Source organism: Crinia signifera, chromosome 3, assembly GCF_055691185.1.
Source record: "Crinia signifera chromosome 3, ASM5569118v1, whole genome shotgun sequence".
NCBI lineage: Eukaryota > Metazoa > Chordata > Amphibia > Anura > Myobatrachidae > Crinia > Crinia signifera.
In genome coordinates, this window is record NC_139219.1 from 263,807,014 (window position 1) to 263,831,722 (window position 24,709).

Consider the following 24,709-nt stretch of genomic DNA (forward strand, 5'->3'; position numbering starts at 1 on the left):
AATGAGCATGAAACCCCCTCGGCATCAAACATACAGCGCTTAGCATTGAGAAAGAATATCCTAGCAATGAGCATGTGGGTAAGTGGCACTTATTATGGCATAATATGTATTGGCATCACCGGAGTGTGGCGTCATGTGTAATGGGCATTGCGGGTTGTAGCGTTATATGTAATGGGCATTATGGTGTGTGGCGTTATGTGTAATGGGCATTAGTGTGTGGTGTCATGTGTAATGGGCATTATGGTGTGTGGCGTCATGTGTAATGGGCATTATGGTGTGTGGCGTCATTTGTAATGGGCATTATGGTGTGTGGCGTAATGGGCAATACTGTATACTGTACATTTTTGCAGCAGGCACTGTCCCTATTTCTGGTGTATGGAATGATTAATTATGAAGCCCATATACATAAATAAGTCACCTATTTAGTTTACATTTATGCCCAGTAGGCAGTGATAGACACGCCCAGTAGGCGGTGATGACACGCCCCCTCCAGTGGTGCACCCCCTAACAAAATGGGCTGCGCGCGCCTATGGTCACCTCCCATGGGATCTCGGAGCCAGGACCTGCTGGCCATCTTCCGCTGGGAGCCGGGACCTGCCTGCCTTCAGATGAATGAGTCTGAACAGGACAAGAGCAAGGACAGGCAGAGCCAGCACGTATATATACACTGCCCCCTCTCTCTCTCACTGACTGTCCCCCTAACTCCCTCTCTCTCTCACTGACTGTCCCCCTAACTCTCTCTCTCCCCTTCTTTCACTACCCCTCTCTTCCTCTGTCAATCCCTCTCTAATGGGGGGGGCAAACAAAAGTGTGCCTAGGGGAGGCCATAACCCTAAATCCGGCCCTGACTCTGCCCCAGCCATAACGTGGAAGCAGTTCCCTGCATTGCTATTATTCACATATATATCTGTATGTCCGGCATACTCAGCAGCAGCATTATGTAACCTCTAATCACTATAAACCCCAGACCTGCTATTCTGATACTTGTACATATATGTTACATATTTTTTATTTTGCCCTGGCTTTTAACACACTTTAGTCATTTCCCCATATGTGTTAATATAAATGGTGTATAAGGAGTTTTATGGTTACTGGTTACTAAAGTGTTGGCATATTTAATATCCATGACCTGGCTGAGCAGAAGTATAAATGACTGCCAACGGAAAGGCACATTCTGCCAACTGCATTCATATAAAAAGTTTCTACAATCTGTTTCCCTGTGGCCCCTCCTACCTCGTTTCCCTTAGCGACACAGAGAATGACGAAAAGTAAGTTGCCAAGATGACTGAATATGAGATGTGTAACAGAGGCTCCTGCCAGGGGAATATTATAATATTTAGTCAAGTTTACTTTATAGGACAAATGAGTAAATAATGACACAATTATCTTGTGTTGTCCAGTAGGTTCTGTCTTTCTCTTGTACATAAAACAATATTACACACCATATATATATATACAGTATATATATATATATATATAGTCCTGGGTGCCCGCACTGTAGATGCGTATGTAGTCCCAGTATTAGCGCGGCACTCCAAATATACGTTACGTAATTTTGGAGTGCCGCGCTAATACTGGGACTATATATATATATATATATATATATATATATATATCTTGCAATTAACGGGCTGTAATTAAATTTTATTATATTGTTTAAAAAGCATATATCTAGTATTTTCAAAGCATTGTTGCATTTTTTTTAAATTATTATTGGTTCATTAAAATGATGCTTCTTGAAAAAATATACAGTGACGCAGGGATCATTAAAAGCTATGGTTGCCGTGCGTTTAACATTAACACTAAGGGGCATATTTATATTTACCAACCACCTCCTATGAAAGGTTGTGGTATAAAAATGCCTACTATCTCCCAAAGAGGACAGAAAAATGATCAACTGCATACAGTATTTACAAAGTTGGGACGGAATACGGATGAGCGGCAGACGGAATGCCGGCGGTAAGAATACTGATGCCGGCATTGTGATAGAGGGAATCCGAGCAGAGGTCCGATAAGTATGCAAAACATGGGACCCAGGGATAAAACCACAGCAGGATCCAGAGGGGAGGCCATGGGATCCGGGAATAAGGTAAGATTCCTTTAATGTAACACTTAACCACTGCTGAGAAACTATATCACGTACTGTAGTGGAAGGGGTTTGATGGGAGGTTACAATGGAGATATGAAGGGTGCATATTTTAATAAGAAAATGCTTGTGGTGTAGCAGTTGCCACATTCTCTTACTTCTGAGCAAGCACAGCAGAGACTCTGCTCAGGTCACAGGGATTTTACATCACAGCAGGGTCATTACTAGAAGCATAACTGAATTATATACAGGCTGGAGTAATTCGTTTATAGCTGATTGAAGCCCATATAATATTATCTATATATTACATCCCTGATTGTGAGCTTTCTATGATGTAAACATATTTATTTTTAATTGGTCCTTTTACAGTGATAGAAGAGGAAAGGGAAATGTATGAGGCAGATGTAGACCAGTGTCAGGATGTAATAGCAGTCTGTTGGAGGTGTGATAATGGTAATGCATGGTTTTGCCTTATAAATGATTGCCACTTTAAATAAGTGCCCCAGTTCGGCCGGTAACCCGCACATCCTGCCACTAGTTTCTCCCTTACCCATTCATACACTAAGGAACTACACACTAATGAAGTTAGGTTTTTCCATTTCTACACAGCATTCGCGGTCTGACATGTACTATGAGGGTGCACCTTTCTCCTACACTAATTGCAGTGGAAGCAACTGCTCCTTTGTTAGATTAAGGAATTGCAACGTATCCATTCCTTGGAGTAGCAGCTTATTCAATCACTGGGAGCTAGCTACAAGGGGAGACGTATCATACCTTCTAAACAGAGTGGTAATAAAAATAAAAAAAAGTGGTGATGTTGCCCACAGCACACAGCTTTTACCTATCATTTTTTTTAAATGTACTTGGTATATACATTGCTTACTAAAAACTGATAGATTGCTATTGGCAACTCCTTGACTTCACTTCACATGTATCCTGGAGGAGCACTCATTATCCCTTACAGGCCGATTACACATATGTAACTGCTAGATTTCACATTCTATTGGTTCCCAGAGCCCTGCTCTAATCCAATGGGAAGGAGGTCCGTGTTTGCAAAGAGGCATCCAAGCAGATTCCTCAACATTGGTAACTACATCAGTAGCAGTGTAAGGAATCACAGGGACAACTTATTTTTGGAGCTGCTGTTCCTGAATCAGAGCTTATACTAAATTGCTCCCCTGCCACAACTCATTAGATACCTAATTATCGGGGGCTTTCAGTTCCTACTGATGAATAGGCTCCTATGGTAGTTTACCAAAGCAACTAAAGTTCCTGAGAATCCAGTCTAACCAATCAGCTACTGACATTACTTTCGGTGAGAGCAGTGATTTGGGGGGAAATTTACTAAGATGGGAGTTCTATTTCGCATGGGATGTTGCTATGGGCAACCAAACAGAATTTACTTATTTAGCACCTTCTAGAACATAAACGAGATTATCTGATTGGTTGCCCATAGCAAAATCCCATAAGAAATAGAACTCCCATCTTAGTAAATTGCCCCCTTTGCGTGTTAAACCAATGTTCGTATGTATGCATTAACTGGGAGCCAGTGACATAACGGAGGCATCCCTGGTTTCACATGAATGGATAAATTGCATTCGCCTGAAAAAAAATTCAGACCTTTCAATGGCTGCTGCTACTGTTTTCAGGCAACAGGTGTACTTTAAAATATTTCATCCTTTTATCCAGAAGGACACCAATTCTCATTAAAAGAAAAAATAAAGCAACTAATTCTCCATGTTTCCTCCTGGTGAATCAGTCTGAGACTGATGTGATGGTCTGTCATGTGGAAACTCAAATCCCCCAAGTCCAAGATCTCCATCCTGTACATTATCTCTGTTGTCTCTTCGTACAGGACCATGGTCTTCTGTTCTCAGATGTAGACTGGGGGGCAGACTAGAAGCGGATGCTGCGTCTTCGAAAGTTGACGTCAATTCGTCATGGTTCACAATACAGTCCATGTCATCATCTCTCAATCCTTCCTGCTAGAAAATAATTTCATACATGTTAGTAAAGTACTACTGGGTATGTCTTTCCTTACAATACTCCTCATGCTCACAGCAGCGAATGTATGATTCTGCTTAAGTTCATACATAGATAAGGAACATCACAATATTCTATGTGATTATTTTTAAACGGGATTTGTATGAAATCCCGGCGGTTGGAATCCTGGCGGTCAAAATCCCGATGCCGGAATCCCAACCGCCGAAATTCCGACAAGGGGGGCGTGGATTGCCCCCCAACAGGATTGGTATGAAATCCCGGCGGTCAGAATCCTGGCGGTCAAAATCCCAATGCCGGAATCCAGACCACCGAAATCCCGACAAGGGGGGGACGTGGATCGCCCCCCCCCCCCCCCCCCCCCCTTGTGGGCTTGCTGCGCTCACCAAGCAGCGAGCCCGGTGCCTCGCTACACTCGGCACACTAATTTATTCTCCCTCTATGGGTGTCGTGGACACCCATAGAGGGACAAAGTGCCGGGATTTCGGCGGTGGAGATTTCGACCGCCGGGATTCCGACCGCTGGGATACTAACTGCATCCCCTTTAAACCTCACTCATGTAATAGACTAATATAAAATGTAAGATATTTTGCTGTAAGAGGCCTAATAACCAACCAGAAGTCCATTACTGTAGTTACAGGATGGAACCAAGCAATTGCTGTTGAGATCATGACAAATTTGAAATGTACGAGTCATACCATAGCCATGAAGATCATTACCACCATTATAGATCACCCTAGAGCCAGATCACTACAGATACAATGAATATAAATTCAATGTCTTTTTCTTTAAAATGTATATGGTCTCATTAGCATTAGAGCACAGTATTAGATCATGGATGTACATTATTGCTAGTCTAGTAAGTATTTACATATAACTGTAACATTCTTTTTGTAGCAATAGAATACAATTGCTGCTGCTTAGCAGAAAGCTGTCAGCGCAGTGGGGGTAATCATGAATCACGGCTGTATGTTGCTGGAAGGTTATGCCAGAATTTGCTGCAATAATTTTACATGTATTTTACAGAGGTCATGATCATAAGACCGGAACTACTGTTCTGTATAGCTAATTATTATGGAGCAGATTTGCACTGCAATAGAACTTCCAGTTCTGCTGTACGAGAGAGCAGAATGAAATTTATGTGTAGAAAACTATAAATTGCCATAATGAGAAGAATCTATTTCCCTGGTACTGCAGTTCCTCTATCACCTGACAAAACATATATATAAATCTAGATAAGAATATATAGGGCTATAGTCAGGGTTGCCTACCCTCCTGGAATGGCCGGGAGGGTCCCGGAAATCGGGTCCCCCTCCCGGCCCCCCGGAAAGGGTGGCATATCCCCCCCAGCTCCTGCGATGTGTCCCGTGGGTAAAATGCCGCTAATGCGATTGCGGCATCGCGTCATTTTAGCCCTGCCCCCCGCCGTGCAATGCCTGAAATACCGGCATTGCGCGGCGGGGGCGGGGCTAAAATGATGCAACGCTGTAGGCACGCCCCCAACAGGGCAGCATCTGTGTGGCTAAGCCCCCGAACCGGCTCTTTTTCACTCCCGGCTATGGCCCCGCCCACCTGCCTAACAGAGCTGGCTGCCCTATCCCGGAGAGCTCAAAAGTCGGCTATATAAGTATGGCTATAGTAAATGAATGTTGTAACTATTACATGGGGTAGGACTTTTTTTTTATCCTGAATGTCGACATGGACACCATCAAAGTGTACCCCGTTACCTCACTGCACTCACCATGCTTCAAGAATTATTTTATTCTCCCACCACGCCGCAGTGAAATACTGCCTGTCGGCACATGTCGGTTCCACAAAAACGTGAAAAACCGTCCAGCCCTGTCAACCTTTTTCAGGTGTTGACCGAAGCCCTGTCGACCTTCATTGGTTAACCCAATACATGTCGACCTAAGTAGGATTGAACTAGTGTCTGTACCCCGATGCAAATGCTGTTCTGAGACGCCATATCCAGTTTGCATAGATGCAGGGATTGATGGATGTACCACAGATGTGATACTGACTTCACATACGTGTAAAAACAGATTATGTCACAGGACGATATTATGACATAATAGTGTGAATGTACAGTGTTTCCCGCATTCTATGAATGCTATTCTATCCAATAGGGCAGGATTCAGGGAACTTTTTTACCTTTTACCCCAAAATATATTTAGATGCGCCGATATTACCCCATTGATTTGAAAGGAAGAAAATCATATCATTGTAATACACACTGTACCCCCAGAACTTGATGATATATCCTGTAGTACGGTACACAGCCTGGCAGCCATTGATGATGATGATTACCATGTATGGCTGTGTGTCGTCCACAATTTGTATGACTCACAGCCATACATGGTACTAATCATCATCATCAATGGCTGCCAGGCTGTGTGTTGTAAAACCATTGATAATGAGACGTTCAGGTAAGTATTAGTGTCAGTATTTCAAGATGATATAGTGACAGTCTATGCAAATTGTTTTCCCTAGACTAGAGATGACAGGAGCCTATAACCAGGAAAACAAAATTGGCGCTGCAGTGGCAGTACAGACTGCGCGCTGCCAAGATGGCACAGCAACTAGTCGACTCTACTGTAGAAGGGGGTGGACTTGGAGGCGGGGCTCATGGCATCACGCGGGAAAGCATGTTATACACAAGGGCCTGATGCACTGTGTCAGGCCGTTGTACACTACAGTACTGTAACACACACAGCCAGGCATGCATATAAAATCTACATATAGATTCTATATAGAATGAAATTAAATTTCCGGGTATAATGGACGATCGCACTGCCGAGACAGAGCCAGAAATGTATATAGATTCATACGTATGCCCGGCTGTATCTCGGCAGCGTGACTGCCCATTACCATTTTTACCCCATTTGGGTCAATTTACCCCTATTCCCTGGCCACTGCAATTGGGCAATGGTTCCTAAACTTGGTCCTCAAAGCACCAATGGATAAATCAAATTTTATGAGGTACTAATCAAATCACATTTGGCCTTCAGAACCGTGTTTGGGAACCTCTGCAATAAGGCATATGAATTCTTTACTATATCTGACATGTTTAAGACTGGGTTTTGTCTTGTGCATACAACAATAACGGTACTTGTTTCCTAGCACAGCGCCACAGATTTTAATTGTATGCAATCGGGTTGCAAAAACCGGGCCAATCGCATTGCATGCAACCAAATTGCATACAATGCGATTGACCCAACCGACCCGATTTTTTACATTGGAACCAATGTTAAATGGTCCCTGAGACCCGATTTTACATTGGCCCCAATGTTAAATGCCCCCAGACCCCATTTTTCATTCTATGCCCCCCCATTGTTGACGCCACACCACGATCAACGTGAACCCGAAGCGTGGCGAGCGGCGGCGGTACGCAACCTCCGGCCTTTTCATACCCCCACTATCTACTTCGGCGTGGAGTTGATCTTATATAGTGTGGCGAGCGCAGCGAGCCAACGAGACCGAAGCTTGGAGAGTGCAGCGAGCCCCGCAAGGGGACGCGCATTACTTCACAGGTATTACATTATAATGGCATGCAATGGACCCGATTTTACATTTGTCGGGAAATCTAAAAAAAAAAGCCAGAAATCGGGTCGGTCGGGTCCCATTGCATACCTTAAGTTAAGGTATGCGATGGGACCCGATGGGCGCCGTGCTAGGAAACAAGTACCATAGTAACATTTGTGTGCCTTCTAGTTGTACCTTTTTAGAATTACAAACTGGAATTGAGTGCAGGTGCGGTAATATGGTGCTGGCAGGTTGGTCTTTGAAGTATACCAAACATGGCTTACCTTTAATATGGCTGTGGAACCATTATTGCATACATTCTATATAGAAATGTGGACTTACTGCATAGGCTCTCGGGCTGGTCAGCACTCGGGCAATGGGATTGCACCACTGGGGCAATGTGCTTGTGAGAGGAGGTCCACTGTGTGTTAGTATAGGCTTCAAGTATCTGTTTTTACATTAAGGATAATACAATATAGAAATCCAGCAATCAGGGCAGACCAACTTTATACAATTATAAGCAATCAATGAAAAATAAAAAAAAATGTCTTCCAATCCCAGATCTTTTGCAGCTCTATTCACTAACAGCATTAACAGACAAGTGCATGATTGAGCTCAGCTTATTTACCGGGAGTCATGACCTTCTCTGGGTTACTAGTCCATGCCGCAAACAATGTCAAGGAGGTGAGTGCTGGAATTATGTTGTTTGTCTTTGCTTAAGTGTATAAGTTACACCCAAGTCTCTGTGCTCTTGTGTGACCGGTGAGTGTTGAACAAGAAGGAAGGAAAAATGCACAAAGTAGTTTCAATGTTGACTGCAACATTTAAGTTCTTCAGTACTTGCTTTAAACTCTAATTAGCTAATGACACCCAGAGTACAACTTTCCTTCTCATTGATATCCTACATATGAAACCTATGTTAAAGGGTCATCGCTAACAAAATTGGTATATACTGTAAGATACTTACACGGCTGAAAAGTAATAATTGCCCGATTACTTCATGTCAGCTTCAACAAACATTGTACTGTATGGCTGTGGTATAGGGTTCCGACAGTCGGGATCCCGACAGTCATTAGCCCAATAACGGGATCCTGACTGGCCGGACTCAGACAGCATGGCGAGCACAACAAAGCCCCTTGCTGGCTCGCTGCACTCGCCACGCTGCGGCAACGGTGACTCGCTACACTCACCACCTATTCTATTCTCCCTCTATGGGGGTCATGGACCCCCAAGAGGGAGAATAGCCGGTGGCAGTCGGGAACCCGTCTGTAGGTGTTTTAACAATCTGGATCCTGATGTCGGGTAAATGACTTTCGGGATCCCGACTGTCACCGGCACCCGTACTGTATTTAGTAAAAAAATAAGTCCTTTAACAAACTGCATATTGTTTTTTTCACTATGCGTATTAATGTGTAAGTCTTGGAAATGCACTACTGATATTAAATGATATATGGATATCCTGTATATATTGAATTAGACAGAGAAGTCTAATTCAATATAGAGAAGTCTATTTTGTTGTTCATTTTAAGGGTTGAGTATTAACGGCAGCTGGGACTATAATTAGTGCCCTGCGCTTGGTTATATCAAACTTGTTTTTTATATTGAATTAGTATGGACGATCTTTTGATGATGAATCGATTCTCCAATGGCTTTGGATCTGCAGGAGTCACACTGCACACGTGCAGAATGTTGGTGCCCCAAAGATCTGCAGCATGATGTCATGTTTCTGGCACTTATGGCAGCAAAACCAGTGGCTGCATCCTCAGACAAGTGCCGCTGGTCCCAGTAGCATCGTTTGTCTGGACATCCTGAGTAATCTGAGGGTTATTCTGATCTTTGATGTCCCAGCGATGTTTACTATGTGGATCCAATGCTGTGTCTTCAGAAGCAGAGAAAGCCGGGAGAGAGTGGCCATCTTATTTCTGCACAGCTGCTGTGCACAATGATACAGCGGTGATACATTAGCACATACTCTGACCCCTAGATCATACTCTTAATTTAGCAAAGTGTTACAAGTAAATTAGTTCCTTGTATGATTCTTCTCTTCTTTTTGGACTGTATTTAAAATGACATGTGAGTTTACAAATACATAATTATGATATAATTTAGGCATAACATAGAAACAGGATCACTATAACTGTGCTAGGGAATTGCTACTTTGGTAATTTGATTGGCAAACTTCAGTGGAATGATTTGTGCGACTTAATTTAAAAAATGCAAAAAACAAAATAAGATCGATAAACCAATCATACATGGTAAATAGGATGACTGGCGGTCAGAATTCTGGCGCCGGCATCCTGATTGAGGGAATCCCTACAGGGGTCAGGTAAGTATACTTAACTTTCCCTTGCCCTCCTAACCCTCCCTTCCTGCAGCCTATCACTAACTCTTCCCCACTGCAGCCTGACCGTAAGCCCTCCCGCTAATGCCTAAACCTAACCCCCTTCTAAGTGCCAAAACAAACCTCCTCCCAGAATCCTAACCCTAACCTTCCCCTCCCCACAGCCAAACCCCAAATCCCCCCACTAGTGCCTAAATCTACCCCCCCCCCCCTTACCGACTGCCTGCTACAGCTCCGCACATACCGATCGGGATGCCGGTTCTCAGGATTTCGGCATCAGCATCCTGATCCTTTTGAGGTTATAGCCCTGGCCTTTTGATGGCAGTTGGGATGTGGGAGTTGGTATGCAGAACTATGGCATCCTGGCTGCATCCCGGTAAATAGATCCCCAAGTTAATATACATAGGTACATACACCAGAGAATTCAGGGACACTCCCATTATACACCCAAAGCCCACATCCACCCAAACTATGCCAACATAGAAAAGCTGTGAGTCATATTTCTGCAAGAAATGTTGAGGCTTGAATTTGCCTGCTTGCAATAGTGCCACCAGTATCAGGGGTGTAGTATCTAATGATTCAATGGTTTTCTTAAGGAACCCCTGCAATGTGGTTTAGACTTCAATGTGTCCAGTATGCAGGCTGTGGCCACCTGTACTGGTTCCTAAAAGGATGGATTGGTGGTGATAGTCAGATAGCCAGACAAGTGGTGGCTCGGAAATCATGGTAGGAGGGGGGCTGCTGCTGGCAGCGATGATGGCACCCCCCTCCCTGCCGTCGCCACACCTCCTGGTCCCTGCCGAAGCGTTCACTTTCCTGGCGCCTGTACTATGATGACAGGTGCATACGACTATGATGACAGGTGCAAATTTAACTCTCTCTGCACATGTTACATCTGCCCCACCTGCACATGGTTTTGCCCATTTTCCAAACAAATTTGTACTGCGATCAGGTCTGAATAAGGAAACTGCAGACAATTTCACAGACACCCATTTGGGGTGTAGGCCAAACACTGTCCCACAGCGTTCCTATGGTAAGAGGATGGATTTTCTTCTGGCAGGTGGATGCACAGGTCTGCGCAATTATATTTGGGAAGATCTGGGAGCAAAATATATTTAGGACCATGAAGGATCATTATACTAAAAATGCTGGAAACAAAACTAGAGACATTTGGGACAATTCCACCATATAGTCACACTGTGCTTTTCTAGACTAATTTGTATGTATTTTGCAGATATTGTAAGTGTGCATCAATCTCAAGTCATAACATATAGCTGTGCCCAGAAAGCAGCTTATATTTCAGTGCAACACAAGTGAGAAACTATTACTATGTTGATACACATCAAAGTCATCTGTAGGTGGAAAAATCTGTTTTAAGAGCATTAATTGTTGAAAATATTAGAGACATTAAAGTGTACTTTATAAAACATTAACAGCTTCATTTTAACTGGTAATTGCAAAGAGTATATTAACTCATCCCCATTGTGCTTCGGGCCCTTCTCAAACCCCTCCCCCATTCTATGGGGTGTCTTCAATGCCGCTCAGGCAAGCAATGATGGAGAGCAATGCATATTACTCGCTGTAATAGGCCGCCCTCAGTATTCAAATGACCCCCTGCATTCGCCGTTTCCACCTCACTATTTCTAAACGCAAAACAGCAAGTGCGGCTGTCAAAACGGCAAGGCTAGCGGCTATATGCAGTGGGAATACAGAGCAGAATACAGAAGCTGGGAGCAGAGCTTTACCTGACCTCACGCTGACAGAAGTTCACAGTCGGTGACAGAGAAGCAGAGTCCCCGTTTTGGACCAGCAGACTTCCGGCGGCTGAGTGTGGCAACGCGGCGGCACCGCACTAGCGCACAGGGAAGAGAGAGACACAGAAAGCGGCCTGTGAGCATCTGGCAGACAGCTGCAAGTGATAGTGACTGGCAGAAGCCAGCGACAGCAGCTGAAGACAGGTATTTGGGGGACCCCCTTACCACGCGGCACACATGCAAGCACCCTGCGCCAGGGCAGAGGCCCACTGAGACTCTGCCATTATCTTTATACAAAAGGGGACAGTACAACATTTCCCTATTTAAGGGCTGGGATCCAAGGCTGAGATCTATACTGTACATTTATTCCACATTTATTATATAAAGAGGGGACACTGTACAGCCTGTTTAACACTAACCCCCTTTAAGAAGAGGACTGCAATAGAGTTACCAGCCTGATAGATACAGCCTAACTTATCAGCATTCTGTGACCTCAGCCATGTGCAGACTGAACGACTGTACCGGAGCAATATTGAGAGACAGGATCCCTAGAATGAACCCATTAAACCCGGTGCACAGGTTAGGGCAGTAACACTTGAGTACTCAAGTAGGTAGCAACTATTTAAAGGACTTTGTGAATTGCAGGAATCACTCTGGCCTACTGCACTTGATGATACTAGGTTTAGATCAGTGCTCATAAGGAATATTTTTTTTTTAATGTCTTTCATAACGACACAGTGTGATACAGCTGTAGCCATGATCAGCTTATTTGAAATAGAGTCACTGCATGGTGGCTGAAGTTATTTAAGGTACCTTCTTCTTTCATATTTCCTTATATAGCCTTTCAACCAACCACAGGGGGCACGCTATTACAGTACCCAAGGTGGTGAACCCACTTCTTTGTAATCTTTATCATTATCATAGGACTTAACTGTGTAAAGTATTCACGGCCAAGAGTACAACCCTAATAGGTAGGTAAACTGTGACAGGATGATGTGTTGAGAATAACTGACATACTCTGACTCTTTGATGCAAAACTGCATAAAATGTATTTTGGCTATCAGAAGCCATATTGCATATTATTTCCGTGTCATAAATAAATCTTTAAACGTATAGCATTTGTTGTCATTCATCAGTCCAGCCACATCAACACTGGTGCTACTTATCTCTCTGTGAAGACAAGAGTGCAGAAACAACTGGTAAAAGAAGCGGCAAGGCACACCAACATTATCGCTTACAGAGTACCACAAATGTGAGAAGAGAAGGAGTGGAGAGACCCGCACCATAAGGTGCTTTTGAAGCAATGTATGGTATCGTGGAATAATTGTGCTTATATTCGCTGGAAATTTTTATAAATATCTTTCCTGGTAATTTAGGGTGCTGATCCCCTGATTCAAAAATGAGCAATAACAATGGAAGAGAAAAAAGGTGAATCAGTTTGACTGGGATGCACTCCTGTTCCACAGTAATAAAATATTATTTTTACCTATAAAAGGTGTATACTTTATTTGTTGACGTATTTGATTATTTTTAGAAGTTTTGTTTATTAAACTTTATTAAGAGCTAGTAGGTCATCATTCTGTAATGGTGCTGGATAATACAGTTTGTCAATGATATGAGACCTTAAGGTAAGTAGCGAAAATATTAAAACAAGATATAGATTTAAAGAGAAAAAGAAATTTTAAAGATTAAAAATCACTCTGTGAATATTGTAGCTTGAGTATACTTGTCTAGTTACTGCTTAAATTCCACAGTGTGATAGTGGATTAATGCAGTGCCTGTGTAGGGTGTTTGATTAACACGGTGATATTCTCACTGTCTGTTGTCTAATCAAAGCAATGTATTGCCCTCTGCGTATATATTCCTCAAATGGGGTTGATTCTGCCCACGATAGTTCTATCTGAACCACTGCATATGGTGCAGATGTATAATCCGTACGGACAGGTTTGTCCTACACTAGTACTAGTGCTCACAATCTGTCAGGCAGAGTCACTGGTAATTGTCAAAGGGTGTGCACTCAATTAGTGCCGTGCACACTGTGCGATCTTCCAATTGGATCTATGCTGATCCTATAAGGTGCTCTACATACAATTCATGTGGCACATATACATGGGTCGTACACACTGTGCAATCTTCCGATTGGATCTGTAATGATCCTGTGCTTCTGAGCTTAAATAGCTGATGTGCTTTATGGTGCACTACATACAGTTCATGTGGCACGTATACATAGGTAGGAACAGTACTGATGGTATGTTGTGCACAGTTTAATGAATCACGTGTTCACATACATGCATTTCTTTATTGGGCAAGATCACTGGTAGGCTGCCAGTACGAATGTGTGATCTCTGAATGTCATACACACTATGCAATCCTCAGGTTGGATCTACACTAGCATTGTGTTTTTGTGCTAAAATAGCTACTGCATTTTGTAATGCGCTGTTAACAAGTTAATATATCACATATACATCAATGAAAGCAAATGCCAGTGGTGTACTGCACACAGTGAGTCACTGTTAACTGCCAAGATGGATCTTCAATCACTGATTGCCATACACACTGTGCAATCCTAAGATTGGATCAACACTCGCACTGTGCTTCTATGTTTTGATAACTCATACGCTTTCTGATGCGCTATTAACGAGTTCTGATATCACATATACAAGAGTGAAAGCCAATACCAGTGACGTATTTGACAGGCTTAAATGGATTATATGTGCACAGCAAAACAGTTCTCTAACGGGCACAGTTACTGGTAGCTGTCGCAATAAATGTGCAAACACTGATTGCCCTACACACTGTGCAATCCTAAGATTGTATCCCCACTGGTGTTGCGCTTCTGTGTTTTAAATAACCAATGCGCTATTAAGGGTTAGTATAACATATATATGTGAATGGAACTTGTGTCAGATCGTATACACTAGATTCTATGCCAGGATCTCCTTTACTATTGACAGTGATCCATTGCCTGTGTAGGGTGTTTGATTAACACGGTGATATTCTCACTGTCTGTTGTCTAATCAAAGCAATGTGTTGCCCTCTGCGTATATATTCCTCAAATGGGGTTGATTCTGCCCACGATAGTTCTATCTGAACCACTGCATATGGTGCAGATGTATAATCCGTACGGACAGGTTTGTCCTACACTTGTACTAGTGCTCACAATCTGTCAGGCAGAGTCACTGGTAATTGTCAAAGGGTGTGCACTCAATTAGTGCCGTGCACACTGTGCGATCTTCCAATTGGATCTATGCTGATCCTATAAGGTGCTCTACATACAATTCATGTGGCACATATACGTGGGTCGTACACACTGTGCAATCTTCCGATTGGATCTGTAATGATCCTGTACTTCTGAGCTTAAATAGCTGATGTGCTTTATGGTGCACTACATACAGTTCATGTGGCACGTATACATAGGTAGGAACAGTATTGATGGTATGTTGTGCACAGTTTAATGAATCACGTGTTCACATACATGCATTACTTTATTGGGCAAGATCACTGGTAGGCTGCCAGTACGAATGTGTGATCGCTGGATGTCATACACACTATGCAATCCTCAAGTTGGATCTACACTAGCATTGTGTTTTTGTGCTAAAATAGCTACTGCATTTTGCAATGCGCTGTTGACAAGTTGATATATCACATATACATCAATGAAAGCAAATGCCAGTGGTGTACTGCACACAGTGAGTCACTGTTAACTGCCAAGATGGGTCTTCAATCACTGATTGCCATACACACTGTGCAATCCTAAGATTGGATCAACACTCGCACTGTGCTTCTATGTTTTGATAACTCATACGCTTTCTGATGCGCTATTAACGAGTTCTGATATCACATATACAAGAGTGAAAGCCAATACCAGTGACGTATTTGACAGGCTTAAATGGATTATATGTGCACAGCAAAACAGTTCTCTAACAGGCACAGTTACTGGTAGATGTCGCAATAAATGTGCAAACACTGATTGCCCTACACACTGTGCAATCCTAAGATTGTATCCCCACTAGTGTTGCGCTTCTGTGTTTTAAATAACCAATGCGCTATTAAGGGTTAGTATAACATATATATGTGAATGGAACTTGTGTCAGATCGTATACACTAGATTCTATGCCAGGATCTCCTTCACTGTTGACAGTGATCACTGAGTGTACACGTGCTGCTAGCGCTGTCAGAACATGACACTATGCGCTGCTGTACACGAGTAATGATTGTGGCTATACGCCAGTGTGGGCAAGGACGCTCACTCTCCTATTAACGCCTGTTGCCAGGGATGTAATCCCCTTGGCCGGCGTGTGCTGCTGCGCCTCAGCGCTACTCGCACAGGAGCTGCTGAGCTAACTAAACAGAGGTATTTTTACATGAGACAAACAGACATTACATAATTTAACAGGCTAAATTGCTACAATTTCACAGAGGAGGGCTGCCAATGCGCATTTCGCTAGGTAGCTTTTTCAAGGCTATCACCTAAGTACCTGGCCCCCCCTGGATTGGTGATATTTATGGGATCAGTCTAAAATGGGCGTATTTTACGCCCATTTTAGACTGATCCCATAAATATCACCAATCCAGGGGGGGCCAGGTACTTAGGTGATAGCCTTGAAAAAGCTACCTAGCGAAATGCGCATTGGCAGCCCTCCTCTGTGAAATTGTAGCAATTTAGCCTGTTAAATTATGTAATGTCTGTTTGTCTCATGTAAAAATACCTCTGTTTAGTTAGCTCAGCAGCTCCTGTGCGAGTAGCGCTGAGGCGCAGCAGCACACGCCGGCCAAGGGGATTACATCCCTGGCAACAGGCGTTAATAGGAGAGTGAGCGTCCTTGCCCACACTGGCGTATAGCCACAATCATTACTCGTGTACAGCAGCGCATAGTGTCATGTTCTGACAGCGCTAGCAGCACGTGTACACTCAGTGATCACTGTCAACAGTGAAGGAGATCCTGGCATAGAATCTAGTGTATACGATCTGACACAAGTTCCATTCACATATATATGTTATACTAACCCTTAATAGCGCATTGGTTATTTAAAACACAGAAGCGCAACACTAGTGGGGATACAATCTTAGGATTGCACAGTGTGTAGGGCAATCAGTGTTTGCACATTTATTGCGACATCTACCAGTAACTGTGCCTGTTAGAGAACTGTTTTGCTGTGCACATATAATCCATTTAAGCCTGTCAAATACGTCACTGGTATTGGCTTTCACTCTTGTATATGTGATATCAGAACTCGTTAATAGCGCATCAGAAAGCGTATGAGTTATCAAAACATAGAAGCACAGTGCGAGTGTTGATCCAATCTTAGGATTGCACAGTGTGTATGGCAATCAGTGATTGAAGACCCATCTTGGCAGTTAACAGTGACTCACTGTGTGCAGTACACCACTGGCATTTGCTTTCATTGATGTATATGTGATATATCAACTTGTCAACAGCGCATTGCAAAATGCAGTAGCTATTTTAGCACAAAAACACAATGCTAGTGTAGATCCAACTTGAGGATTGCATAGTGTGTATGACATCCAGCGATCACACATTCGTACTGGCAGCCTACCAGTGATCTTGCCCAATAAAGTAATGCATGTATGTGAACACGTGATTCATTAAACTGTGCACAACATACCATCAATACTGTTCCTACCTATGTATACGTGCCACATGAACTGTATGTAGTGCACCATAAAGCACATCAGCTATTTAAGCTCAGAAGTACAGGATCATTACAGATCCAATCGGAAGATTGCACAGTGTGTACGACCCACGTATATGTGCCACATGAATTGTATGTAGAGCACCTTATAGGATCAGCATAGATCCAATTGGAAGATCGCACAGTGTGCACGGCACTAATTGAGTGCACACCCTTTGACAATTACCAGTGACTCTGCCTGACAGATTGTGAGCACTAGTACAAGTGTAGGACAAACCTGTCCGTACGGATTATACATCTGCACCATATGCAGTGGTTCAGGTAGAACTATCGTGGGCAGAATCAACCCCATTTGAGGAATATATACGCAGAGGGCAACACATTGCTTTGATTAGACAACAGACAGTGAGAATATCACCGTGTTAATCAAACACCCTACACAGGCAATGGATCACTGTCAATAGTAAAGGAGATCCTGGCATAGAATCTAGTGTATACGATCTGACACAAGTTCCATTCACATATATATGTTATACTAACCCTTAATAGCGCATTGGTTATTTAAAACACAGAAGCGCAACACCAGTGGGGATACAATCTTAGGATTGCACAGTGTGTAGGGCAATCAGTGTTTGCACATTTATTGCGACAGCTACCAGTAACTGTGCCCGTTAGAGAACTGTTTTGCTGTGCACATATAATCCATTTAAGCCTGTCAAATACGTCACTGGTATTGGCTTTCACTCTTGTATATGTGATATCAGAACTCGTTAATAGCGCATCAGAAAGCGTATGAGTTATCAAAACATAGAAGCACAGTGCGAGTGTTGATCCAATCTTAGGATTGCACAGTGTGTATGGCAATCAGTGATTGAAGATCCATCTTGGCAGTTAACAGTGACTCACTGTGTGCAGTACGCCACTGGCATTTGCTTTCATTGATGTATATGTGATATATTAACTTGTTAACAGCGCATTACAAAATGCAGTAGCTATTTTAGCACAAAAACACAATGCTAGTGTAGATCCAACCTGAGGATTGCATAGTGTGTATGACATTCAGAGATCACACATTCGTACTGGCAGCCTACCAGTGATCTTGCCCAATAAAGAAATGCATGTATGTGAACACGTGATTCATTAAACTGTGCACAACATACCATCAGTACTGTTCCTACCTATGTATACGTGCCACATGAACTGTATGTAGTGCACCATAAAGCACATCAGCTATTTAAGCTCAGAAGCACAGGATCATTACAGATCCAATCGGAAGATTGCACAGTGTGTACGACCCACGTATATGTGCCACATGAATTGTATGTAGAGCACCTTATAGGATCAGCATAGATCCAATTTGAAGATCGCACAGTGTGCACGGCACTAATTGAGTGCACACCCTTTGACAATTACCAGTGACTCTGCCTGACAGATTGTGAGCACTAGTACTAGTGTAGGACAAACCTGTCTGTACGGATTATACATCTGCACCATATGCAGTGGTTCAGATAGAACTATCGTGGGCAGAATCAACCCCATTTGAGGAATATATACGCAGAGGGCAATACATTGCTTTGATTAGACAACAGACAGTGAGAATATCACCGTGTTAATCAAACACCCTACACAGGCACTGCATTAATCCACTATCACACTGTGGAATTTAAGCAGTAACTAGACAAGTATACTCAAGCTACAATATTCACAGAGTGATTTTTAATCTTTAAAATTTCTTTTTCTCTTTAAATCTATATCTTGTTTTAATATTTTCGCTACTTACCTTAAGGTCTCATATCATTGACAAACTGTATTATCCAGCACCATTACAGAATGATGACCTACTAGCTCTTAATAAAGTTTAATAAACAAAACTTCTAAAAATAATCAAATACGTCAACAAATAAAGTATACACCTTTTATAGGTAAAAATAATATTTTATTACTGTGGAACAGGAGTGCATCCCAGTCAAACTGATTCACCTTTTTTCTCTTCCATTGTTAGAGTACCACAAATGTGATACGTCCCAGCAACAGCGCACCGCCTGGTGACTTACAGAGCAATCTATAATCTCCCTGAAACTACTTTCCAGAAGCAGGCAAGTATGATTAAAGGCAGTGGCGGAACTAGCGAGTCGTGGGCCCAGGTGCAAAAAAATGCTTTGGGCCCCCCCCCCAAACACCCAAAAATGCACCATTATATATATATATATATATATATACATACACACATATCACATCACATCACTGTAGAGAGTATTACTAATGGCTTTATTTACTATATAATATATATAACTATATTCCTGTGCCCCCTCTCAAAAAATACTACTGCTTACTGTGTGTGGGGGGTAGCTAGGGACTTGTGGCTTGAGGTGGGGTGGTGCGGCAGTGGGCATCGTGGGAAATAGCGGCAGTGACTTGGGGAGTGGGAGCGGGCAGCAGGGGACGCGGTTGTGCCCTGTGTGACAGGGGCCTGTGGGCTGGCGGCAGCAAGTGACCCGTTGGTTACCTGCTGTGGCTGTGCGTTCAGTTGTCCTCCTCACCTCACTGTCCGATGCCTCTTCCTGCTGCGTGCTGCTGAACGGTAGCTATGTTACACGCAGCAGCCAGTTCGGGGGCGGGGTGGAGGGAGGCGGCGGATGGCTCTGTCCGTGTACTGGGGTGAGCGCCCGGAGTAGAGTAGAGTAGACCAATCCCGGGCAGGAATGGATGCACACGTGCAGACAGGGTGCTGCTGCAGCTGCATCCATTCCATGTATGCCCCGGTGTCCAGACAGCTCACTGTACCACGCCATCAACAACACCGCACCGCCTGCTCACCCTCCTTCCCCCACACACAGTGACGGAGCACATGAAAAAAAAAAAAGTTCACATCATGTCATGCCGGGCAGACGGCGGCATCGGGCCCCTTTAACCTCTCGGGCCCCGGTGCACTGCACCGTCTGCACCGGCGGTAGTTCCGCCCCTGAACCATGGAGGAAACAGGACGGCCGGACAGTGGCGGGGGTTGGGCCCCCCTGGCTCAGGGGCCCGGTCGCATCTGCGACCGCTGCGACCCCTGTAGCTACGCCACTGATTAAAGGGTTTGGAACAGTTTTCATGTAAGTTGCTCAGAAAGCTCTTTAGTACATTCAGGTGATACTAAAATAATTATTTATCATAATATTTTAGTAAATTTGTTTCATTAATCTGGTCCTAAGAATGTATGTGCCTGACATACAGTTCTCATGTGTACTGTGTATTCCAACAGTAAATGCAATTCCTACAGTAGTTCTATTTGTAAGCAGGTCATACATATTACCATTTACCAATACCATGCTGCATTTAGTTATTGCCGGACAGTGGGGATACGTCTCACTCCCTCAGGAGAAGACCCTCAGCATGATTACATGTCCAGTAATGGCTAACGTCCCTGACCACTTTACTACACACATCGAACACAGCAGCCAGTGTGTTTATAAACGCACACATAGACAACCTCCACTGTGTTTATTATCTTGGCAGCTCACACTGTGGTCTATTTTCCTTAGACTGCTCATTTGTCCATTAACAGAATTTATTTACCAGTTGACACTTTATTTCCACAACTGCAACGTTTATTTGAATACAGTTACTGTACGCAGGTACTCTGGTCACCTTCTGTCACAGTTTCCTGCATGGCTCCAGGAAGCGGTGCTATGGCTTGGCCAAAAGGATCATATTCCAAAGGGGGTTAGTTTGGTATAGGACACAGTGTTAGTACTACAGATGCCGCTGGTTTACATAGGAGATTACAGGTCACTGCAAACCGACAATGCACTGACTAACAAAATGGCCACCACTTAACTTGGACAAAAGGCAGAGCCAAATTTGTAGGATTTTGGGGGGCCCAGGGGTAACTATCTTGTGAGGTCCCCTTTAATAATATATTGATTATATTATTATTGTTTACTTATATTTCTTGTACATAAGTCCCTTTATAGGGGTATATCTTCCAACTGCACATATAGGACACAATTCAGACCTGCTTGCTGAGCTGCAAGCGGTCGGAGCCCAGTGAGCAAGTTAACACTGCTCGGCCGAGCGCACGCCCCCCTCTGCACGGCTGTGAGCACATATGCAGCAGTGCACACAGAGGGAAAACCTTCACCATGAAATGATTTCCCCCCTGCGTGCGGACAGGACTCACTCGGAGCTGTGAAGGCCGTGGGGGATGCCTTTTTTAAAATACCACTGCGAGCTCATTAGATTTGCCTTGAACGGCAGACCACAGTAGATGTCCCTAATGTGCGACACACATAACTAGTAACCAGAAATACTCTAACTATGGGGCAGATGTATTAAGCCTGGTGAAGAGATAAACTGGAGATAAAGTGGACGGAGATAATGCACCAGCCAATCAACTGTGTTTGAAATATGACAGTTGGGAGTTGATTGGCTGGTGCGTTATCTCCTTCCACTTTATCTCCATTTTATCTCTTCGCCAGGCTTAGTACATCTGCCCCTTTGTCTGTACAACTGGTTAGTAAACAAAGAGTCATGTGAGCATGGTCTAGTCACATGACCTTTTATTTATAAGCTTTCTACCCTATATCATCTGTAAATTAGATAATTTTATATTAGTCTGTCTCCTGTTTTTACTTTTTTGATTCAAACTAGCGCTGTGCCACCACTTTGTTTATCTTCTTATTTGTGGGATTAACTACCCCACTTTTGCACAGCTGCTGGGATCTGAACCAATACCAGTGCCTGTCTGTCCCTTTTGCGTGGGGGGATGGAGACCACTTATGACGTCAATGGCCGGGGACGTCTGCATTTTCTGGAGGACACCCAAAAATGGTGTCAATCACCCTATGAGCAGTAAGTGAAGGCTAGTTGATAATCGCTCGGGCTGCGAATTTGCAGCCCAGAAAAGGAGTCTGAATCAGGCCCATAATCACACCGCCTGCAGTACCAGTCACCATCCCAGACTGCTGGTCCTCTGGTGATTGTTGTGGAGTTTCAAAATTCTACTGGGGCAAGAAACATTTGCTGGAAGAGTCTGGCTTGGACCCAGATTAATCCACTTCTTACTCTCACCGGCCTAACTAGTTTATTCCAAAGCTTTTGTTTCTTGTGATTAGTCTTCTTCTTATGAAGGCAATCACCAGATTAATCAGATCAGTCAGGGACCAAATTTAACTAACATCGTCAGAGCCTGATGTAATCAGTAAATATCCTCAACCCAGAAAAGTGCATTGGGTCTGGCTGCCAGAAACACTATGGTAGAGGGTAATTATGGAGCCACCAAAGACCTTTTGTTAAGTACGAGGACCCCTGACTAACTGCCCCGGTGCCCCATCTTTAATCCATCACTAACAAAAAGGCAAGGGCCATTAGTCAATAGCAACAATTTTATCAACACGCGCACAGATTACCTCATACTTCCTGAACGGAGCCTCTGAAACTCTAAACTAGGGAGATAAAAGAATGTCTGGGAGTGGAAATCCCAGAATGCAAAGCTAGGAGTGCCATGCTATCAACATACATTCCCATAAACACCTATGTCATAAATACATAGCATTATTTTAGCCCAAGGTAGATTTTTGTCCCATATGAGATTCTGCATTATGATTTCACAATTGCAGTGCCCCAGTCAGCTGTCAAATAATAAACCATGAAAGTCTTACCACTGCCAGTCAGTATCGCCAGGGACCGTGTGATTGTCACTTATCTGCTGCTTCAATGATTTCTGAAATTGCAGCAATGATATGGCAATAAACACGTTTGCTATCATCACGCATTATAGACCATCATGAGGTTGTTTGGCTAAATCTTCCATCACTACTGTATAATGGGAGCAAGATATATTATTAGACAGCAAACAAAAAATAGTAATATCAATCAATACACTACACTGCATGGCTTACGCTAGTTTAGATGGCATGACATTGCAGGCCTTTGCTATTTTCTGGAATTCCTGACTACCAAAATGTGTTAGGAGAATCTATAGGTTTAAAAAAGTGAATATCCAAAAGCGCATTACTGCTACATGGGCAGCCGTGTGTCCCAACATGTCACATACAAATACAACAGCCATTCAAGTATGTATCATTAAGTAACGGAGTTTCACTCAGATTATCTGTCATGTCACAATAAAAAACACCTATTCAGCAATTATCGGCAACCTCCATTGGAATCTATACAGATGACAGTTGTGTCTGTTATGTTATTAGCAACGACTCTGATGAAAGCGCCACTGTACCAAACGCGCAGGTTATATAATAACACAGCATGAGAAACACACGGCATAAATAAATAGTCGAACATCACCTTCAAATATAAATAGCACATGGACTTGGAAAACCAAACAATTCAAGGGCTTTACTGAGTAAACACGCACTTCGCTTCTCATTTACACCTACAAAGCTTAAGCAAAACAGACATGAAAGTAAATGTAAAAACCGCTCCGTGCTTACAGCTCATGTGCTCTTCTGATTTATTTGATGTATATTTATGAATATTTCCTGTGTGCTTGTGAGAGAGATACATCTTTCCTATTAAGTAATGGCCATTTGAAGGCACTTGATGCTCGCTTCATGAATGAGTAATGAATGAATTATTGCTTCAAGAGTACAAATAGCTTTGTTTTCTGCAACAATAGGAGTTATTGCATGGAGATTCTGATGCAGGATAACAGCTGTTAAGAGTAAGCATAAGAATTACAGAGTTATTTGCATTTAGCTAAGGTGTCATTGGAAACATTCTCAGACTGGTAAAGTCTATGAAATACACTGGGATAGTAGTAACCTGTCTCCCAGTTTAAAGAATTTGATCAGACTGTGGGGGAGATTCTCTAAGAATCTCCGCCCCCCTTCGCCGCCCATCGCATTTATAATTATCGCATATGTTCTAACATATGCGATAATTATAGCAAAGGACAGCTCTTGCGTTAAGAGCTGTCCTTTGCGGTGAGAGTCGCCGGGTCCCAGCAGGTCCCAGCGGCTCCCCCCTCCCTCTCACACCCGGCGCTGCTGCGCCGGGCTCTCCTCCTCCCTGCACCCGGAAGAGGATCAGTGCAGGGAGGAGGTCACAGGTCCGGGCAGCACAGCTCTGTGCTGCCCTGGCACAGGTGAGGGGGCGATGCGGGGCGGCGGGGGGTCGTTGCGGGGCGGCGGTGGGATGCGGTAGAAGCCCATTGGCTTCTATGGGGCATCGCCAGATTTTTCTGGCGATGCCCCCCGCGTTTCTTGTTTAGAGAATCTCCCCGTGTATGAGAAGCAGGGGTTATACTCGTATCAGTAACCATACCTCATTTGTTACATTGCAACAGTAACCATTCAGCGCCAGCTGGCCCCCAGCATACCTCCGGTGAGGCCACACACCCCAAAAAAT

The 24,709-nt window shown here is 43.5% G+C and overlaps 1 protein-coding gene across 4 annotated transcripts in view; it reads right to left on the bottom strand.

Annotated features, from left to right (window-relative positions):
- Positions 1-1,622: 1,622 nt before the first annotated feature.
- The window catches only part of SLC9A9 (solute carrier family 9 member A9), a 690,054-nt gene continuing 666,967 nt past the window's right edge, over positions 1,623-24,709 (bottom strand). For 2 of the 4 annotated variants that reach the window (XM_083178000.1, XM_083177998.1), the window contains 2 exons: positions 7,952-8,057; positions 1,623-4,068 (listed from right to left, as the gene is read on the bottom strand). In XM_083178000.1, coding sequence (XP_083034126.1) covers positions 3,814-4,068; positions 7,952-8,057 — 361 coding nt within the window. In that variant the 3' untranslated portion in view covers positions 1,623-3,813. Of the gene's footprint in view, positions 4,072-7,951; positions 8,058-24,709 lie in introns of all 4 variants that reach the window. The other 2 variants (XM_083177999.1, XM_083177997.1) reach the window with 1 other exon arrangement.